Source organism: Camarhynchus parvulus, chromosome 5, assembly GCF_901933205.1.
Source record: "Camarhynchus parvulus chromosome 5, STF_HiC, whole genome shotgun sequence".
In the NCBI taxonomy this organism is placed as follows: domain Eukaryota; kingdom Metazoa; phylum Chordata; class Aves; order Passeriformes; family Thraupidae; genus Camarhynchus; species Camarhynchus parvulus.
The window spans coordinates 53,932,353-53,955,406 of record NC_044575.1 but is presented as its reverse complement, the minus strand read 5'-3'; the positions used below and the strand labels follow the sequence as shown (position 1 = coordinate 53,955,406).

The window sequence follows — 23,054 nt, the reverse complement described above, 5'->3', positions numbered from 1 at the left end:
GGAGGAGGGGGTCGGGTTTCAGTTCAGTGCCGGCATACCCCATACATTTTGGTGTAAAGTGTGGGAATAACTGACCCTCTGAGAAAATCCGCCAAGTTCCAGAGAAAACAGGATGGTGAATAGGTATTTCTGGAGAATAATTCTACTCCGTGACCGGAGGCTGTAGTGAGGTGGGTGGGGGCCGGTCTCTTCTTCCGTGCCTGCAGTGGAAGGAAAAGAATAAATGGCCTTAAGCTAGAAGAGAAGAGATTCAGAATAGACACTAGAAACATTTTTTTTCACTGTTATAATGGTCAGACATTGCAACAGGCTACCCAGGGAGACGGTGAAGTCACCAGTCCAAGAGGTGTCTGGATCTGGCACTGAGCTACGTGGTTTACTGGTTTAAGGGTTACAGGGGCAGTGCTGGGCGGACGCGTGAACCGGATGATGTTAAAGATGTCTTCCAACCGTGGTGATTCTGTGAATAAAGGCGGCGAGGCTCCTGTGTCCCGGTTTGGGGGGGTGAAATTCAGCATTCCGTGATTGCGGCTCTCTCTCGGGGCAGAGGCCGCAGAGCGCCGCGGCCGCGTCCGTCAGCTCCGGTGCCGCTCCCGGCCCGTCCGCCGGCGGCTGCGCGCGCCTCTCCCCTTCCTCCTCCTCCTCCTCACGCCGCGGCCGCTGCCCCCGCGGCAGGGATGGAGGCCATCGAGGAGCTGGCGGTCCAGCCCTGCACCTCCTCCCTCTACCTGCGGCCTTTCCGCCTCTCTTACCGGCAGGTGAGTGGCGCCGCCCGCCCGCCGTGCCCCGTCCCGGCGGGGCCCCTCAGCCCCCGCCTGCGCCATTTTGGAGCAGCGCCGCTGCCGCCTCATGGCACCCCCGGGGCGGCCGCGCTGTCCCCGGCGCTCCCTCGGCCCGACAGACCGTAGGGTCACTGCCTTGGTGTGACAGCGGTTCCTGCGTCCCCATGGGTGTCCCCTGTGCCTGCCGCCCGCGCGGGGCTGTCACTGTCACTTTCACTGTCACTTTCACCCCGTGCTGGTGTTTGGGTTCCCCTCTCTGGAGACATTCCAAACCCAGCGGGACTCATTCGTGTGTCACCTGCTCCAGGTGATCCTGCCATGAGAGGGGGTTTGGACCGGGTGATCTCCAGAGGTCCCTTTCCACCCTGACTATTCTGTGATTCCGTGAACAGCCTCAAGGCCCGCATGTGGGAAGTGGGGAAGGAAATCCTGTCCCGTATCATGTTTGTATCAACATGAGTCACCTTGCACGGGATCACTGAGAGCTGGCGCTCCCAACAGCGGCAGGAATGAGAGCTTTGAAAGGAAAGTCACTTGTCACACCACAAAGTGTTCCTTGGATGCTTTCCTTGGGCCTGCTTGGTGGCTGGTCCTGGGTGAGCTTTTATTTACCCAGGCAGAGTGGTGGAAGGGGAAATGAAGGAGTTTGGACAGCCCTAGAAATGGATGGTGGAAAACACATCTCTCATTCCTTCTTTTCTTTGCTTCTAAACACATCAGTTGGAAAGGCAGAAGAGGAATCTACTGAGTCCAAAAGTGAGATAAACTACAGAAAATTAAAAGCAAGGGTTCAAATAGGTTTCATCAAAGCAGATGAGCTGATTTTCAACATTTTAAAAAATATATTTTATACATGATTTTCCTAAAGAAAGCTCTCTTTTCATTTATTGGGATAAATAAATCATTTTGATTCATGAACAGCTGAGAGATTTATACTGAGTTATGTTTTTTTAGGTATCAGAAGTAAACCTGAAAAACATTCTTTCACATTCTGAATTTTTGCTGGCTTAGTTTACATGTGATGGGTCTTACCACTTAATTTAATTTTCACTTCTGAGTCATGCTCTATTTACATGAAAAACGGGATTTAATTAAAATGTTTGAAACAGTATTGCAAAATTACATTTAATTGAATAGATGTGCCTTAGATGTGATGAGTATTGTAAAGAAGAAATAAGGATATGTTTGGTCATGTGCTGTGAATTGACAGAGATCAGCATTGCCACTAAATGAAGCAGACTTGCCCTTCTTGCTACTTCCTCTCCTTGCACAAGTGTCTGTGCAGCAGCTGAGTGAGCTGGACCAGGGTAAATCCTAATCTAGCCAAAAAAAGAAGTCAGTTTTAAGCTAGACAAGATCAGTGATTCAGTTCATTATGCTGGCAGAGGGGAGGTGGTAATGTGGTAGTTAGGGATGAGTGTTTGGGGCCTGGTGAGAGATTGTTTCTCTTGGCTGCAGCACTGTCTTAAAATGAACTTGAAAATGTAGTTTCTATGGCATCTGTGCAGAGGCTGGCTTGGGTCCAGCCCACTGAGAGCATGAGCTCAGTGTGAGCACAACTGTCTGTACCTGGCCTGAGAAACAGGCCCTAGGTTTACTGAAACCCATTTTGCATTTAAAACTGACTTACTAACCAGAGGAAATACTAAATATTTTCACTCATTTGACTAATTGTTTCAAAAGCATTTAGGTCTGCTCAAAACCCCATTAAACAGTCAAGTGTCTAAAATCCAAGAGAGTTAAATGCTTGTTGTGCTTAAGAATTTTGAAAATTCCACCACTCCTCTAAAACTGACAATTATTTCCAAAATCTAGCCCTTGATCTTAATGCTTTTATACTGAGTAGGTCTTCCCTTGTCCAACTATTTTAATTCACTATCTGGAAAAAGAAAAGAAACTTTTCTTCTTCCTAGTTCCTAATTGTTCCTAAGTAACATTAATTTCCCCCATCCATGAATTCCCTGCACTTGCTTGCTGAACTTGACCCAAATCTAATAAAAAAGTCTTTCTGGATAACAGAATAATCTAATGGGGAAAACTTGAATAATGGCATTTGTTGCACTGTGAAAACTGAAACTAATTTGGATACTTAAATTATGCAATATGTGGAATTATGATGTAATTGGAAGGCTTGGAGTGGTCTTATAGGTACATTTTGTGGAGCTATGACACATCCCCTATAATTCACTGTAGTCTGAAAAAGAGTCATTGATGCATTTTTTGGTGTTCATATAATATTAATGAAGGATAATTGGGGCCTTGAAGACTGAGAATTTTAAATCTGTTTTCAAAAAGGTATATTCCTAAAATAGGCATTGATATTTAACATAAAGCTTCTGTCCAGGGACATATAGAGAGTGAGAGGTTTTTTTATTAATTTGTTTTCTTTCACAACTACTGCTTTTCTGTGCAAATAGGAAATTGAAATAATCTTTACATACAGTGTAGGATTTTAAGATTATTTCTAAGCATTCATGAATGCTTTAGTAACAGTATTGATTTCTAGACATTTCATATCAAAATTATGCTACTTGTGTGGAGATAATTTGAGTCCTGCTATTATATCTAATACAGCAAGGTCTTTAAGATAAACATATTTTTTATTATTTTAAAGGTAAATTAGGTAGGTGATTTATAATTCAGTATACCCTGCTAGTCTGATATTATCCACTCAACCTGCACCCCACTGAGTTGCAAACCACTGTTCTAGCAGCTTTACAGACCATTCAAAATCTGTAAGACACCAGAAGAGGATTCATCTGGGGAGTGAAATGTAAACAAAATGCTGAGTAAATCAGCTCACTTGGTCAGAGCATGATGCTAATAACACCAAGGTCACAGGCTCAGTCCCTGTATGGGCCATTCACTCAAGAGTTGAGTCAGTGATCCTCATGAGTCCCTTCCAACTCAGAATATTCTGTGATTCTGGAAATACTTTTGTAAACCCACACAGGTTACACATCTGAAGGAGGCTGTGGTCACACCTGGTGAAGAGTGCAGCCACAGAGTCAGATCATTGTCTGCCTGCTCTCAGAGGCATTTTACACATTTACAGTTGCAGGCCCAAGGATTGCATTAATGTTTTGGCCGGCTGAGTATTTTCCTTGGACATACGGATGCTCAGACTGGGAGCTGTGGACCAACACAAGAACAGAGTTGTGTTTACATAGAATCCAGTCAGGCAATTACTGTCATGTTAGAAAAAACCACAGCACTGTCCTTGTAGGTTTGTGCTTGAGTCCCAAGTTCCCCTGTGTTGTAAGAGCTTGAGTCATCCTTTACACTGTATTTGGTTCCATACAGAAATACTCTTCCAAAAGTCTGTGAGAAAAATGTCCTTTTCTGGCTGTTTCACTGAAGTGAGGATTGTAAGAAGTCATGGCAGTTCCTGAAGAAGGAATGGTGGAAAATCATATAGCAGTTTATGCCCATGGTCGATTCTGTTCTTCCCCTGAGAGCTTTTCATATGAAGTGTTTCATCATCCTCTCCTTCTGCCCATCTGTATTTTAAATGAAAGCAATGAGCTCTGAATTTTTCCTGTAGAGCATAAAAGTAGTTGTATACCCTTCTGAAAGATTTCCAGGTTTCAAACCTTGCAGATTGAGGCACCCTGCAGCTTCATGTTGGGCATCCAAGCTATGGAGAATAGCCTGGCTTGCTGGACAAATCACTGTACCAGTCACTCATTTAAATGATTAGTTCTGTCTTTGTGTAGTGTAGAGGTAGAAATGGAAGTGCAGCCAAGGAATTGTGGAATTCAGCAAACTGCAGTCAGATTTTGGTGAGGGCCAGTATGGAGGGGTAAAGTACAAATTAAGATTCTATTCTTCAAAATGGGTATCTGACAGAATTTCAAAAGGGGCCTCAGCTTCTATTTGGGATTTTCAGCTGTCAGCCCTGCTCCAGGTGGGGCCCTTAGTCAAATCAACTATGTTTGAAGTGATGTGGCCTGGGGTTGAGATATGGACAAGGTACCTCACTTCACCTGAGGAATATTCTCTTCATTTTGTCAGTAGGAACCCTGTGTTCCTATATATTTTGGTTCTGCTTGGTAGTTAGAGAAGAAAATTCATTTTTCTCACATAGAGGATAGCATCTGTCTAGCTTTAACATGTGCTTGCCCCCAAAGTGCAAATTGATTTGTTATCTAAATTGGCTTTTTTTTAAACATACATCACCTCCTGAAGAATTGGCTTCTTTACCAGGAACTCCATGGTAAATCTCTTTTCACTTTTTCCTATTGAAGTTTTTCTGCTTTTCATAAATAATTTATTCAAGAGACCAGAGGGATGGCTAATGAGAGATTAACTCAATGCCCAAGGGCTAGGGCATTTCCCTGGGATGTGGTAGAGTCAGGCTGCAAGATCTCACTTCAATTAATATTGCTTCCCACATCACAGGAGAGTGTGCTCACTGCTGGGAAACACATTTGTGTGTAAATCTTCAGCTCTCTTTTGTGTGTGCTAGCCAGGCACTAGCCTATATATTAGACAAGAAAAAAAAAACAACAAACCCCCCAAAAAAAAACCCAAACCAAAAAAAAAAAAAAAAAACCAAACCAAAAACACTCCCAAAAAAGCCAAAACAAAACAAAACCAAAAAAAATACCAAACCAGTTTTAAGAACTCAGCTGAGACTCCAAGTCATGAAGTCAACTCTTGAGTTGTCAACAGTTCAGGAGAGTAGTTATGACTTGAGCAGCATGAAGTATCCAAATGGGATTTGGATACAAGAAAATCTTAATCAGCACCTGAGCAGGGAGGGATTTCAGTGGTTCTGCATGTTGGATTTGGACCCTTACACAGGGTGTTGACAGAGCTATGGTGGATCTTGCTGTAGCAACTTAAAAAGTTGCTGCATTCAAGTTTTCCCTGTGCTAATGGTTCTTACCCCCTGGGAACCAGCAGAAGGTGGCTTTGCTGCAGCTCTTGCTCTGTTGTTCCAATTCAAACCCACTGCCATCAGCCCTTTAAGCCAAATCACTGAGTTTTACACAGAACTAAGTGAATTGCCTTTGCATATTCTTTTTGGTGACCTCTGTGCTAGGGACAGCGCCCTTCAAAGGGGAGGCACAGCATCCGTCAGCTGGGGGGAAGCATCTAGCTGCTGGAATAATACCTTGAGCTGTTATAGAAACTTTTGTCCAGAGCTCACATATCAAAGCCTTTGTGGATCTCTCCCAGACTCATATGCCTTTGTTTTTGAAAGTTGTTCTGGCAGGGCAGCTCTTGCCGCTGTTTCCTTGCATTCTATAAACATATATGTGCCTTCTGCCCAGGAACTTTTAGAAGTTTGCCACCAGACTAGAACCAACTGTCAGTAATTTTCCCAGTGTGTTTGTGTGTGAGTGAGTTTGTGTTTTGAATCTGTGGAATGGTGAATGGGCATCTGTTTCGATGCTGTGGGTGGGATAAACCTCAAAAACTCCATGCATATTGACTGAACCATGCAGTCAGTAATGGTAAATTGGAACTATGTGCTGTTTTCTGAGCTTCACATTCCTTCCACACTTCAGAGTAGGTCAGTGCCTTAGCATCACATTTCCTCTATTGATTTAATCCTTAAGAATAATTTATTTTAAAGTTAAACATGAAAAATGCTCCCTTCAAGTTCATTTTAGTGCATGATATTTTTCATTCACTGTTAAGGGAATTAAATTATTATGTCTTTGAGTTTTGAGTAGTTCTAAAGCAAATTTCAAGGCTGCTGTAGATTTTAACACCTCATGAACTTTGTAATGGGTAGAAAATGTGCTTCATGAGCAGGGTGCAGTTCATCAGTGAAGAAAGAATTTCTTCTGATCTGAGTTTGCTACTGCTTTCTTTTGTGACCATGAGCAACCACCATGTCTTACAATTTTAACTGTCTTGGAGATGTCATCAAGATTAGAATATGTGTATGCATGGAGAAAGAAGTGAGCCCTCTACCAATAATGCCATGAAAACTTTGAAGATGAAAAAGCAAAGCAGGGCAGTGTAACAATAATATTAACAATCTTATTTTGCATTTAGGAATTTTTGTATATGGTAATAGCAACATAAATGTGCCCAGCTGCCTGAAATATTCTGTGGAACTTCCGTCTGCTTTTTTATAAACATAAAACATTCTTTTCTGTTTTGACAGTTAAAAATTATGCTGTTGAGGGAGTAAACAGATTTTTAAGTTACCTGTTCAAACAAGTAAGTCTTCTGTTGAATCTTCAAAAGGTTCCAGTAGTAGGAAATATGTTACCAAGTAGCACATTTATTTGCAGTTCATTTTTTTAAAGCAGTAGTGCAGTGAAAGGAGATGACATTTTTCCCCTGTGAAGTTCGTCTCATTTTCTTCAGCTTGTCAAGTCTGTTATGTCAGTGTTGAGTATTAATCTTAAATGGAAACATACTGCTTCCAGCTCAGGGAGTCCCTGAGCTGCAAATTGCAGGAGTCTGAGAGTGTTTTAACAATATATTCTTACTTGGGCATCTTGGCTTCTGTCAGAGGTAGATCTTGGATGAGAGTGATTTTTGATCTGACTGCTGCTGTGTTAACAGTGAATGTGGTTGAGGTGCAGTAAAATTCTTTCATATGTGTGAAAGAAAAGAAAGAAAAGTTTTTGCAAAGACAGCATTAGGGAGCTGAGTACTGAGGGAACATAATTTCCTTTGAGGGAAATGGTGTTCTCTGCAATTAGAACACAGATTTAAGAAAAGGAACTCAGGAATCTAGGCATGTCTGCTTCTGACTCTGCCATATGCTTTGAATTCAACTCTGAAAATTTGTACAAGTTATTTTTGTATAAGACATTTATTAATTACTGAAGGGGAAATGAGAAGCATTAGTTAATAAGAGCAGTAGTTGAAAAGAACACTAGTACTTGTTTTTGTTTCAGTAAAATTATGTCATGTTAGTCTTAATTTCTTTATCCAGCATGCTTTGACAAGTGAATGTAAGCTTTGAAGTAAATGCATGAAAAGTAGTTCACAGTGACAAAACTTCGTATTTTTAGGTCAGTCATACTATGATTTAACACACTTGTGACAGCAAATGTCACATAATGGAAAGAATAAGGCCTTGTTGAGCACCTTTTGTAGCTGAAATGTGTCTGCACTTACTTAAACGATCAGTAAAATCTCATTTAATGCCATCAGACTACTTGGGTTACTGCACAGTAACTGTGAAGTTAAGACTGAGTGTAGGAGGAGGTACAGAAGTTGCAGTGAGCCTAAGCTGTACTTCTCAAGTTCTGATGTGCTGCTCACTGAGGGCCATTGGAATACTTGCAGGTCATCCATATGAGGCAGCTAAGAAAAGCAGGTCAATTATTAGCAGGCTTAATGTGCTACAGCTTCCCTGGAAGATGTTTCCAGATCTGAAATGAAGAAGTTGAAAACCATCAGCTCTGGCAATACCACTCCAGTAGCCTCATGTCAAGGACTTGTCTGCACAGGACTTTCCTGATTAACTCCATGTCTCATTCTACAACAAAGAGTCTGGTTCTGTTTACGTTAAACCATTTTCAAAGTACGATTGCACTTTGAATTCATACCCTACCTTAATCCACGTTAACTTTCCAGTGTGTGCCCTAAGGGAGCAGTAAACTAAACTGGATGACTGTGTCCACACAGGGGTTTAATGGAGTTTAAGTAGCAGAATTCAAGTTCATCAAGGTACTTACTTCAGATTCATTTTCTTGATGTCCTGGTATAGACAAGCCCTAGGAATAAAAGTGGTTTAGTTCTAAGTGAATGAACCATGTTATAAAATCCATCACTGAAGTTTTATTATACTTTTATGTGTGAAATACAGCTACTGCAGGGTATAAAGTAGGCTTTTTTTGTCTTGTTTGGTACCATCTCTTTTGTAGAAATTGCATTTAGATCTGAGAAATAAAACAGTGCTCATGTTCTTCCAAAAGCTAAATGCTGTATTTGTTTTTCAGTTTGGATCAAAATTCATGTGTTTGCTTAACTAGCAGAAACTTTTCCTCATACAAAAAATATGTCATCTGAATCAGAATCTCAGCTATGACATTATGTGTATTTGATATGTTTTAAAGCAGATGAGCACTGTAAAATTTTAAGTGTTTATAGCAAATCTGAATATTGTGGAAATTAGATTTTCTGTAAATGGCAGTATGCTTTAAAATGTCAGTGTTTGATGATCTATAGGGGATGAAACTATCCTACTCTATTTCTGAAAAAAAGTGTATTTCAAATAATTTTATCTCAACTGCTGCAGTATTTAAAATACATTTGTATTTTCAGCTGTAACTCATAAAAGGTCAGCTCCCATGCTTTGAAAACTCTATACAACTTGATACTGCATAAATGAGCATGTTTTACACAGCAGGCATATAATGTTATCTGCCCCTCTGACTTGCACTCAGATTAATTATGCTTCATAATTTTTAACCAGAGTTAAAGAACTTAGCTTTCTGGTACCGTCCTTCAGACATTGATCAAAATCTTGTTAATATAGTAACACTAAAGTTTACTGAAGTTTAAACAAAGTAAAGCTCAGTTTTTCTTAGTGGTCAGCTCATGTCACACTAAAGCCCTGATCACTGATCAAAACAGCATTAATTATTTGTTTCACGTTGAGGTTGCTGTGTCAAGATCCTTTAAATACCTCTTGGAGCAGAGAGGGAATCTTACAGCCTGTGACAGAGCAGCTGGCGTGGACATGGGCTGATGCCCCAGTTGACAGGTTGTTGGATTAGAAAGAATATCAAAGGCAGTGAGTAAGATTAGGGATAAGTGAACATCTGACAGCAGTTTGCAGCAGGGGAGAACAGATGATAAACAATGGGAGCGGGGTGCGTGGGGGGGTGAGAGGTGAGAAGGCCATGGGAAAAGTGTGGCGGCAATCACTAAAGCTCCAGGTTGCTGAGCCTCATGAATAGAACAGGAAATGGGATTTGCTGGGACAGATGTGCTGAGTGGTGATGAATACATTATAGGGAAATGAGGCTAAACTCCTGAAGGTGAGATATGGTCTTTCTCTTGAAATAGAAAATATGGGAAAAGTTTACCCTGCTAGAGAAGTAAACATTCTTGAAAATTAATATATAAAGAAGTAATGCTAATTTTAATTAAATTATTATTCTGCAAGAGAGTTCATGATAAACTCTAAGTCATGTACTTCCAGCATAACAATCTTAAAGTGCTATTACATATATAGGATTGAAAGTGTTTATTTTAGTCATGAGACTGCACAAATGGTGGAATAGTTTGAATGATGGAGCAGCCTGGAATGGAGGCTTTGACTGGGTAATGCTTAGAAGCATATTCTGTATCTGGCATGTATTACATAGCACTCACATAACATATGTTTGATCCTGCCACTGTTAAGAGACTTGTACTGAGTGATCTTGTGAGGTCCTTCCAGCCTTAACATTTTTTCAATTCTGTAAAGTGATTGAATGCTTGTAGAATATCATACATAACTCCTCCTGTTCCTTAGGGTATTGTTTCTTTCCTTCTTGGACTTCCTTAGTTTATATTCTTGATGGATCCTTTTCCAATATTTATGGTATAGTTATGTCAGAAAGCAAACAGAAACTTTTTGCATGTTCTCTTACAGGGTTGTATGTCAGTTTTCTGACTTGGAATTTCTTATGAGATTTTTTTCTTTCAAATTTCTGTAAAGAAAAACTCATTAAAAAACATCTCACACTAACATTTTAATAATGTATTACTTTAGCTGAAGGGAGGACAAGCGGAAAGTATAATTGTTAATGTTCTGAGAAAGTACCAATCAGATTTGTTCACAAGACATCTAGAAATGTATTCCACAATGTATTCTCACAGTTTGAGTTACAAATACAAGCTTGGTAAAATAATGTAGAAACACAAACTGTGAGAGTCACCAACTGGCAAATACAAAGCTCAATGCTGTAAGGACAAGAGGTGACTTAGCTGTAATGGGAATGCCCACCATCTGTCCTTCCTGACCTCAAATCCCTCATATAAGCTGCCCCTGTCCTCCAGCTGAGGAGACATGAGGCTGGCCTCCTTCAGTCCCTGTTTGCTCCAGCCATGTGTCCTGTAACTGTAGCTCTCATTTGTAAAAGAACAAGGGATTGTAAACAGAATCTGGGATTGCTGTGTTCCATAGCCCTGCTTCATGGAAATAGCTGTTCACATTTGAGAAAATCCATGTTCAGTATCTTGACTGCAGTGACATCACTTGAATACAGCAGCTGAAGAGTTGGTAGAGCTTTGGAGTTACAGATGTTCCACAAAATTAGCAACCAATGAAATTTGTCCTTCAGCCAGCCATAATCAAAGAAATAAAATTATGGTGAGCACAGCCAAACAGAGATTAAAAAATCTGTTCTACTGATTCTAATTAGCATAAGTACTGTCCTAATAGGTGTATTTTCCATAAAACTGGGATTTCTGCATTTGCATGAAACTATAACCAAGGAATTTACCATTTGTTACAGGCAATTCCCATTTTAAAGATCATTTATAGCCAGCTTGCACAGTTCTTTAAATTCTTTAGTTTATATTTTATAGGGTCACTGTCATGCAAGTTTCGGAAATCCTGCAGTAACACATAGAACTGTAGATAAATCAGTAATCAGTTAATCACTAATTCAATCAATTTACTGAATGCCAGTAGTATTTAAGCAATAGGTAGAGTCTCACTAGTAGTGCACTCCGTTAGAATGGATGACAGATTAGAAGATGTTCACAAGTTACTTGAATCTTTCTGTGCATTACTTTTTCCCAATGAGAAGATGATAAGAGGACTGCCTCTTATCAGGGGGGAATCAGATTTCAGTTGAGTCTATCAAAATTGAGAGGTAAAAGTGAAATTAAGAAAAGAGCAGAGTCTGGAGCTAGTTGCATCTGTCACTTTGAACTGATTTTTGGGAGGGGGTGGGGAGGAAGGAGAGGATGAAAAGCCCTGAGGATCTTTGTGAGGAGGGTCTGTGAGAAAGTCTTAGAAGAAAAATCCAAAGATTGTTCCTAAGCTTTGGCTTCTGTTAGCCCCCTGCTGCTGTTCTTCATCAAGTTGTTTTAATGGCTTTCAAAGCAAGTGAGTGGAAAATGGTTTCTCTGGAACTTTAAGGAGTCTGAACTGAAAACTGTCATTGCTTTATAAGTAAAACACATCAAAGATTGATGGAAGAATTGCTTGTTAAACACATTGTAGATTTAATTAAAAAATGGCTGATATCATAAAAGAGACACCGGATCATCATAACTACCTAAAGGTGAAAGTTTAATGGCTTGTCATCTGCTCGGGAACCTGTGTTAAGTATCTCTTTCATAGCTTTTGTGACCCTCTGTATATCTGCAAGATGTTTTTTTTCCACGAGTGTTGCGTTTTTTTTCATCATGTATAGATGGAAAAGTACCAAAGCATAAAAATATGTAGGTGGTTGTTACTGTGCTTTTTAATTTTCTGTCTGTCATAAAGGATGCCTTTTCTGGTATTTTTAATTAACTAGTGCTTCAAATTCTTATCTAGCTCTGAAATAGTTGTTTTTCTTTGTGTTGCAGTGCATAATATTTGTTCTGTGTGTTCAATGTGTGCAAAGTGCATTTGTATATCATCTAGTAATTGCATGTTTCTTCTGGAACCTGCCCTCTTATTTTCCTCTCCTCTCCCCACTGATAATTCCCTCCACAGTCCTCCCAAACAGTAAATAGTATGTTTTTTACTGTTGTGTTTTAGATCTAATATGAAAAAGTGAAGAAAAGAAGTGTACATTGAAAACAGCATTTCTACTGAGACTATGAGCCTCATTTTTTTAAACCAGATGCTTTTTCTGATCTCATGCTGCATATGATCAAGGTGCACTTTTAGTAAGCAAATACAAACAGTTCTTTTTAAAGACTAGAATAATTCCTCAGCAAGCTGATAAAGTACAATATCCATCTTCAGATTTCAAAAATATGCAGTGTTGTAATTCCAATTTTAATTCACAAGTTCCTTCTGGAGTATAACAGCTACATCTATGCATGATTCGGACTCCAGATCTGATTATATGAAATGCAGAAAATTGTTTTTCCAAAGAGCCTAATATGTGATGACTTCAATTACTGGATTTTCTGCAAATAAGGCTTAGAAATGGTATGTTTCACCAAAAAGCATGACATTATTTGAGTGAAATCTGTAAGATTTTCATACTGTACGAGATCATTTAAATAAGGAGTAAGAATATTGAGCATCCAATCAACTACATAGAATATGGTCACTTGATGTTACTGTTTTAAGGATTGTTTTCAATGATATTTGTCATTTTAGATGATGTTTTAATTAGCTGTAATAGTTATTTGTGAACTTAGAATGGATATAGCATTTTGGTTTGCTGCATAAAAAGATTCTAGACAATAAGTGGGTCTGGCCAGATATTAAGATCCCCATTATGAATTTTTGTAACTTTGTGAAATTCCAGCCTTGCTGAATAAAATGGCATTTTAGCTCTTCTCATTGATAAGGCCAGGCCATCCCTTACATTATTTCTATTCAGTCCTGGTTTAAGCAAATTCAAAAGCAATTTGAGTAACTTTTTTTTTACTTAGTTGGTAAGCTTGTTGGAGTAGCAGCAGTTCAGTGGTTTTTAACCAGAAATTATATATCTGACAAACTGAGCTGGAAGTCAATATGGGGAAAAATAGGGGCAAACAGTACATTTATGTATTGACAATAACATTATAAGTAGTATTTTAAAAAAAATTAGGCTATGTTGCTATATAGCTCTTGTATGTATTCTTATCCAGAACTGCTGAAATAAACTATCACTGTTGACTTTGTTTAATTTCATTTTGGCTTCATTTTGGTTATCATTATGCCACTTAAACTTGTTGAGCTTTTGAAGCAGCAGGATTAGAAGAAAAATTGGCTTTCAAAATCAAATCTTTTGGCAAATCTGCTGTAGAATTTCATATGTGTGTCTGCACTTAGCACTCAGCTTTCAGCATTGTACCATTTCTGACACTTGAAAATATTGGACACAGGCAATTTCTGGCTTACTTTGCAAAGCTGTGTTGCACTTCAGAGTGACATTTCCATAGCACTGCAGTTTGTACAGCCTGAAATTTTATCTGTAACTCATCTGATGTGTACTCTTCAGATAAATTAAAAAGCAGTATGAGATTATTTCATGTAGTGATAGGACAAGGGAAAATGTCCTTAAACAGAAAGAAGATAGATTTAGATTTTCTATCAGGAGGAAACGCTTGGCTGAGAGTGGTAAATCACTGGCACAGGTTGCCCAGGGAAGTTGTGGGTGGATGCCCCAGCCCTAGAATGTTCAAGGCCAGACTGGATGGTACTTTGAGCAACCTGGTCTGGTGGAACGTGTCCCAGCCCATGGCAGAGGGTCTGGAGACTGATGATCTTGAAGGTCTCTTCCAGCCCAAATCATTCTATGAATATTGGCTTCCAATTCAGTGAAACCAGTCAGTAATCATTAGTATGGAAATTACTGCTATAGTATTTTGCAGGATAGTTCCACCAAATCTGAAACGCTAATGTCTCCCTTATTGTTTCTGTAAACCACCCTTATTTCTTGACCAGGAGAGGTGGTTGACCTGTCAGTCTGGAGAACCTTTCTTTTTATCTCGTTTCTTTCTCTTTGATCTGTCTAGGAGTTCAAACCTCTTGGCAGAAATCTGACAGGACTCATGGGAACATATGAGCCTCCCGAGAGCATTATGGGACACTCCATAGAGAAAGATTAATTTGTTAAAGTTATAATATGAATGTTAAGATTTAAGTGTAAGAATTACATTAGGGGGTGGTAGAGTAGAGATTTAATCACACCCAGGGGCTGAAAAAGTCAGGGAAACTATTTCATTAAACAAAAAAATTGTCAGGATATTTGCTTTTGAAGTATTTCTGAAAAAACCTAGATGAATGCCAGTTGGTATTGTGTTTTCCCTCCCCTCTGTCTGTACACTCTTCTGCAGCCTATGGGATAGAGCAGTGCCAGGCCTTCCAGTCCTGCCCTAAGTGGGATGATAAACCACACTCAACAGTTGTGCCTTGAGGAGAGGATGAAAGGAAGAAGAAACAACTTTCTGCAGTGGTATGTTATGTGTACATTTTAGTGAGAAAAGTGTGTCTTGCTCTTGCAAGGTAAGGTGTGGAATTGCCTGTAGTAGTTGGGAATGTTGAATCTTCATTCTCAGACCAGCCCTGCTGACCCTGTGGGGTGAACTTGTGACCTTCCTTCATTCTTTGTGTAAGATTTAGGCTCTTCTGTATATGCTGAGTTTGTGCCATTGCATGCTCAGAATGAAGTCTTAGGGCTTAAAGTCTCTTGGTGTTCTCCTGAAGGAGCCAACAGAAGCAGCCAAGAAACAGTTTTAATGTGCTCACACTATTCAGAGCTGCTGAGGAGATATGCGCAAAATCCCGGGACTGTGTCTGTGAACATATTTAGGGGAAGTGGTAGCCTTGAGTTCCTGTGAGGTTTGCTGTATAGGATGTGTCCTCCCAGCTCTTACTTCACCATGGAGACACAGCAGTGCTGCTCCTGGCTTTGTTCCCAACTTTGTTAAGACTCAGGATGTCCCAAGTGCTGCCTACTAACCTTGGTCAAGCTTGTTAATGCTGGGTCTTTGTTGGCAGGTACCAGCCTGGTGTATAAGGCAAGGTGTACAGTTCATTGAATTGTATTTTGTCCTTTGTAAGTTACATATATAAATGAATAGATTTGTGAACCATTTTAAAATCATACCCATGTGATCCATGATACTGCTTATCAGGTGCATTAGGAAAACCAAGTAACTTGGCAGTTATGTATGATGGATTGTTTTCTGTGTTGTTTGAAGGGTTTTTTAATCCAATTTTAATGATAGAACAGTCTATGGACAGGATTTTTCTTAGCAGCATTCTGCTTCAGGTGACACAGTCACCTATTTTGTTTAATTTTTTTTTTAATTAGAGCAGGATTCATCAAATGCATTGTTTTTGAATGCAGATTTATTATCTGTTTAAATGTGGAGTGGCCCAGTATTGTGGTAGAAGAGGGATAGTTTTATTTTCCTGCTGGCTCTTTGTCAGCCAGAAAAGATTTTAATCAGATCCTATATAAGTTGCCATGAATTGTTAGAATGACTAAAGAGGTAATGAGAAATATTAGACAATTGATGGTGGTGATTAGCTTTTGGCTGAAGTACCAGTGGCAAGTTAAACTGTGGTTTTATGGTGTTGTCAGTGTTGTTTTCCTGAATGACATAGCAAAATTAATGATGAAAGGACAGTTTCTTTCCTTCCTCTCTTGGATGAGGGTCATGACCTAGGGTAGCAAAGATGAAGAAATTATGCTTGTAGGCGTAGTGGTTGCCTTGGGACTGATGGTTTTAAGATTCATTTACTCCTTCTGCCTACTATACTTGTGTTTGCTTTTCTGCCTGCTGTGCCTGCAGGGATGAGGTGAAAGCCCTAAATCCCAGCTAAGCCAGGGGGGTGAATCTCTCTGAGTCAGAGATCCTACGTGAGGCTGTGCTGTACCAGTAACTGACCAGGCAGTCAGGAACCTGTGGACCAAAGCAGTGTTTGCCCTGTGTGCAGCATTTGGAGAATCCTCTTCCTAAGGGGCTGAAAGGTTATTTTGACTGATGAGTGCACAGGATGAGTACAGGAAGGAGCTCAAGAATATTCAGTGAGAATTCTCATCCACTGTGGGGTCTCGAACTTGCAATGGGTACTTTATATTGAGTTTCACTCTGTCTTGAAACAGCTACTACAGACAGACATGATTGATCTAGGTATGTTATGATGAGTGCAGAATTATTGCCCCTGCCTGTCATTAAATATCACTAGTCTGAAATTTCAGTCAGGCCCTTTATCTTGGGAACTCGTCAAAAGGAGCAGCTGCCAGTGGACAAGAAAAGATGAAAACAGGTTTCCTGGAAATGTTTTTAATTCTTTTGGTCTCTCAAAAAAAACAGAAACAAAAACAAAAACCAAAATTAAACAAAATTTATTTTTCTCATAGTTATGTGAGTCTCAGTAAAATTTAGAAGTTTGGGAAATATTGTCTATATTAACTTAGGAGTTTAAGTGCCGTTTTCCAGAGGAATTTTCAGGAGTTGGTCTCACTTAATTTCACTAACGCTCCATCAGGTAGTAGAACAGAAATAATTTTGTAATCCTAGACAAATATTGCAGTCTAAGTCCCACCACAGAAATTACATTATTCAATAAAGATGTTTAGATGCAACTGGGGAGTTCTGGCATTTGGCTGAAATTGCAGTAGTCCACAGTAAAGTCTAAATTCAATTCTTCCTTCTTTCTAGTGAGGGTCTTAAAGGTGAAGGTTAATGAATGCTAAAAAGTGCTTTTGTAAATCTCATCTTTTGGAGTTGTTAATTAATTATTATAAACTTGAAGTAGGGCTGTGAACCCATGTCTGTGTTCCCCAGATTAATTTTATTACTGAACTACAAAGGCCATGCTTGTTTGTCTGTTTGTTTCCAACTGCAACAATATGCAATAATATATACAAATAAGGAAAACTCCAGAAAAAGTACTGAGGCACAGAACACCCAGCAGTTCTCAGCAGCCTTTGGCTGAGGTATTTCCCTGGCTTTTAATTCTCTGAGCTGGAGCCAGCAGATGTGCATCCTGGACCTTTGTTTCTCAGCCTCCTATTGTAGTTACTGCAAATTGTGTGAGATTTTTTCTTAAACAATATCAGAAAAAATATTGGTAAAAGATTAGAGAAAAGCCCTTTAGTGGGGAGGTTTTCAGCAAGTATGGGTGCAAGTGTGAGATGTGTAATACATCTGTTTGAAAGTACAGCACTTATTTACAGTAAAGTATTTTGCTGTCACATCAGCTGAGTGCAATTTCCAAATTATATTATCTCTGTTAAAACTTATTTTGTTATTAGGAATATTTTTCTTATCTATGTCCAGTCAAAGTTAAAAGTTTTATGTTTTCCTATAGAGTTCTAAAAAAATAGTGTGAGTAATTTTGGAAATAGGGAAGGCGTATGTTCCTTTTATCCCTGCAAAATAAGAAAGCGTGTTACAAACTTCAAAGGGAAAACACAGTAGTGAAAATGGAGAAATACTTGCAGCAAAATTCAATAATATAAAAGGAATTCATGTAAAAGAACAGTTGAATATTCACTTTAAATTTTATCAGTTGCATACAATGAGAGAGGAATCTGAAGACTCTACCTGTTAGCTCTTGGTTCCTTTGTACAGAATTGGATTTAACTTAATACTAGGAAATCCCCATCTGTATCTCAACTTATAACCTTAAATTATATGCTGACTTGGCAGTAAAATGATGTGAGAAAAGTCATAAATTTGACCTTTGTGCATATTGTGTTTCTTAATGTCCTTATTCTTTGTAGTATAGATTTCAGTGCACTGCTGTGGATTTGCCTTGGAATAAAGTGTGTTTGATCTGTACATGCAATTGTTCCTGATAATTATGTATATTAAAAAACAGAAAAACAAGGTGAGAAAGGAGATTTGATTGTATTTAATGTACTTATATATGCTTAATTCTCATGTTTTATAAATTTCATTCAAAGGTAAGTGATCTTAATGATAGCTGAATGCCAAGGTAAACTGCAACAACTCCATTGTTGAAAAGTACACACAAAAAAACAAACTGTGACCTGAAAAGTAAACTTCCAGAGGATTATAGGAGAAAGTTTACTTACACATCAGGTATCTTAGTTGTAATTGTTCTGGCAGTTGATGTACATAAAATGAACAAAGTGGCTTGGCCCAGTATTGCATTAACAGTTGAATAAATTAATGCATTCTCCATTGTTTACTTTACCTCCCAAAGTGTGAAAAAATTGCACCTTTGAACAGTAAACTCTATTGCTATAACCATCTGTTTGCAGTTTCATTACACACTCCTACCAGAATAACCTCCTCTTTGAAGAGAAAATTGATATGGGTTGTAAAAATTACGGTCTCTGACCTTAGGTTTTATGTCCCTTGAGGTATTCCTGGTGTGGTCTCCACTGGTAGATGTTAAGGTTTCTTCAAGAAGTACCTTTATGTCTTCTAGCTAATTTCAGATAAGAAACCCATGCATCAAAGAGTTGCCTGTCACACAGAGCTGAGCACTCCAGTCTCTTGGTCAAGCCTTAAAATGAGCTGAGTGAGACCCCAGCAACTTTGTCCTGCCCTGCCCAGAACTGCTGGACATCTGGCATGATGTCCTGTAGAGTAAAGGGTGTTTTGTCTGCATGGACTTCACTAGGTCAGTCTTACTTCTGAAACTGTTCATATTGTCAATTAAAGACAATTAGCAGCCCTAGTATTTAGCTTCAGGTAGAATGTTCACTTTTAATTCTGTTAAAATGTCATCAGTTTGTGTAATTTTGGGTGGATACTCTACAAGAGCACTAAACTGAGTAACTTCCAACTGAAATATGTGAATAGGGAAGTTAAAAACTGAAAAATGCCATTATTTGTAATCATGATGCTTTTAAAATAAACACTCTGGATAGTTTAGTAATGAAATATTACAAGCTTTGTTTAAAAAGCAAACACTCTCCCCCCTTCCTCTTGAGCTTAAACAGTGGCTTGTTTAAAAAACCCAGTAAAATTCCATAACACTTAAACTCTTTTGAAGTAGTTTTTCAACATCAGCAAGTAATTCTGCAAATTGCTTTTGAAGATGAGGCTTCATTTACTCCAGCGTGTGCAGTCTGATGGAGTGGATTAGTGGGTGTGGACTGAAATGGTAATTTAGGCTTTTTTGTGTGCCTGTGTCTCTCTGTAGAGCACTCCCTATCACACACATCTCTGTCCTCCTGCAGTAGTTGTGAGAGGACCAAGGCTGTTCTAATTAACAGTCACTGCTGAAGACTTGCAGTCTGTATGATTGCATTGCATTCACATTGACTAATAATTTTTCATTATTACTTTTTCACTTTCATTCTACTAAATAATTCTTTCATCAGTTTTTTTTTTTTTCTAGAGCAAAAAAAAATTTCTTTTTGATTATGTGAGTTCCCAGAACCAGCCTACACAAATATCAGTGGTGGGGTAAGGGTGGAGTAAAGATGTGCAGGTGAGGTAGGAAAAGGGGCAGCCTGGTTTTTACACGTTTTGGGACTGCACCCCAGGAGAGAGTGACTTCAGCATCACATTTGAATTAGCAGTTATGTTAAAAGAGAGCCCAGCATAAGACAGTTCCCTAATACTGATGTGTACATTCTAAAGGAAAAAAAAAGGTCACTCAACTAATGCAAATTGAAATTATTTTATTGATTTTAATATTTTTGTAACTGAGTTCATGGTTTTATTCTAGCTGAAAGTGCTTCCTTTCATTTGGAAAGATAATGCAGAACTTTCTATGAAGTCTGTAATTATATAAAAAGAAGACAGCATTCTCCCTGCTTGCTACAAATCAAACCTTTCAAGTAGACAAAAAAATTATAAGTCATTATTTCAAACAGATTTCAGATGCAAAGTAGTCTATTCAAGACAGGATTTTTCTTTTAAATTAAAAAGTTGAATATTAAATGTCCTTGAATATTCATTTGCACTTTTTTTTTAATGGATGAAGATTTTTAGATACAACATGGCAATTCTTTACCTTCTGTATACAAAAATCCACCCCACTGACTCATTAATCCAATGAAAATATCCAACAGGAAGCAATAAAGCTTTTAAAGTGTATTGAATAGGTATTGAATAGGTATTTTATTGTCATTTGGAAGTGACAATAGTCTAAAATTGCTTCAGCTGTCTATCTCAGTTTGATTTCACCCAAACCTGTTGTAAGGCCAGGAAAAACAAAGCAGGCCTTAGGAAAAAAAACAAACACAAAAAAAAACCCACACCACACACACCACACACACCCTAAACCCCAAAGCTTCCTCCCCCCCCCCCAGTACCCCAAATCTCTCCCCATCACCTTACTCAATCCAGTCCAGTTTGGGGCGTGGTGCCCTTTTCTTCACACCCCCCCCCCCCCCCAAAAGGAAAAGAACCCTACGGGCTTTCCTTCCTTTTCCCTCAAGAGGGAGAGCTCTCCGGCCCGGGTGGCTCCTTTCCTTCTCACCCCCACACCCCCCCCACAAGACAAAAAACAAAACTACTTCTTTTTTTCTCTTTTTTTAAGGGCTTTGACCAGCAAAAACACATCGGCCCCCCCCCATCTTGTCACCCCCTGGCCAAAAACCCCCGTCTGAGTCTCCCCCCCCACCCCCCCTTCAAGAGAACGGTTCTTCCATGGCTGTACCAAAAAGAGTCCAGCAACCAGCTACTCCATCATCCCTTTCCGCCTCTTCTTCTCTGCCTCACTCACTGCTCCGACTGTCATTCACTTGCCCATTTCCTCTTTATCATCCACTCCATCCCCCTCCGGGAAAGGTCCAAATGCTCTGTGAGGTCTTCATTGTCAGAAAGGGGTTAACAAACTCCTGCACTCGGCCAGGCCTCCCTGCTGCACCCCCCTCCCCTCCTCTCCACAGGCCGATATCACAAAACCTGCGGGCTGCCAAATCCCTCTCGGGGCCTCTCTCCTCTGTCTCTCCTGGGGCTGCCCAACACCTCCTGGTGCCCCCACCACCCTTCCATCCTGAGGGTCAGGCCTACCTCTGCCGGGCGCAGGTGTTCTCCTCCCCCCCAGCTCGAAGCCGGGCGGGAGGCCTCCTCTTTGCTGGCCAGAAATCAAAGAGGGAGCCCAACGCAGTGCTCTGCTTCTAACCCCTGTGTTCTCAGAGGCGCATCCACCCTCAGTGGCCAAGCCTGGTGTCAATTTAAAATCTGAACACCTATTGGCCTCTGGCCACTCCATTCCCAGAAAACCTGCTTCCTGTAAACCCACGACATTCATACAGGTTTCACAGCATTGTGATGACTACCAATGCTTTATTTCTTAAAAAAGAATTCCAAACTTTGTATTTTGAGAGTGATTTTTCTCTCATTCACATAACTTTTGTATATGCTGAAAATACTATGAAAAATGTTCAGACAATGCAAGGTAATTTGGTGACTAGTTGTGTCTGGTAGTGAAGTGAAAAGAGTAAAGTCCTGAGTTTGTCCTAGAAGTGCAGTTTCTGCAGGCACATCATTGTGGGCACTGAAAACATTTTGTATTGATTCTATAGAACAGAGAGTTCCAGAATTAATAATTGAGCTGACAAGAAATTGTTTACATTAGGTTATCAATGCTCATATGTTGCCACTGAAAACCACTACAGATGTGACATCAGGTTCCATTAGGCTGGAAAAAGAAACATAACAAGGAAGCCTCAACTGGTAGCAGCACTTCTTCAGTAGTGAGAGGAGAAAGGAAGAGAAAGGTTCATTTGCAGAGGAATGAGGACATAACTTTTATGGCTTTACCATAGGGGAAATCCATTCTGTTTAACCCAGCGTCTGGGACTTGAGAAGCAGCAGCTAACACACATCTTTTCTGTTGTAGGACCATATCTTTTATAAACCAAAAAATTCTGAATTACTGAGTTGCTTTTATTGCAAATTTATCTCTTGACAGCTTTTACTGGTCATAAAAAGGTGAATATGGCTGAAAAGCATTATGCTGAGACCACTTAAGGAAATAAAGGTGGCAGGAAGTAGCAGGAGCTGGCTGTGTTGGTGCAGATTTTTGTCTTCGTGAGTCTGTTTCTTGACTGCTCATGTGGAATAACCTCACAAAACCCCATCTAATAAAATGAGAAGTTCAGTGTTTTCTTGCTGTGAACGTCTGGGCAACAAGTTGACACCTCCACAGGAGAATGCACGGTGAATTTCCAGATAGAGGCATTGCTTTGCACATTGGTACTAAACTGTGTGAATACATTTTCAGAACATTGGTTGAATGTGAAAATAAGTGCAATAGAAAAACAAGTTTTATACTTTTTGAAAGAAAAGCATAACCCTCAAACCTTTAAAAAAATTTTGAGAGCAGAAAAAAAGCAAACCATTGATTATTCCTCTAGGGAGTTTACTGCTTTGGTCCATGTAAATCGTTAAACAAGGACCTCACTCTTGCTTGACTTTGCTGATTCTGGTTTAAGACCGTTATTTGCCAATTAATTCTGTTATCTGTTTTTCAGCACCTATAGGATAATTATTTTATTACATGAAGAATGCTCATTATCCCTTTGTATTAAGGACATTAACTGCTTTTGTGTCTTAGGAGTGTGGAAACAGAGTAAATGGAGCAATGAGGGCAGAGTTATTTTTATGTTATAATTGCTTCAACTTCTCCAGTTGGATTTTTTCACAAATATGGAACATTTACTTCTTGGGTGACTGCTTTAAACCCATTCCAAATGGTAGAGACTGGGGGATCACAACTTGTTTGTCATTTTAACCCTCATAAGTAGTGCA

At 39.5% G+C, this 23,054-nt stretch overlaps 1 protein-coding gene across 1 annotated transcript in view; it reads left to right on the top strand.

The window, feature by feature from the left end:
• The first annotated feature begins 481 nt into the window (after window positions 1–481).
• NUDT14 (nudix hydrolase 14) overlaps window positions 482–23,054 on the top strand; it is a 60,910-nt gene continuing 38,337 nt past the window's right edge. Inside the window, exon 1 of the mRNA XM_030949953.1 lies at window positions 482–758. Within this exon, the coding sequence (XP_030805813.1) occupies window positions 678–758 (81 nt within the window). The 5' untranslated portion in view covers window positions 482–677. The remainder of the gene's footprint in view (window positions 759–23,054) is intronic.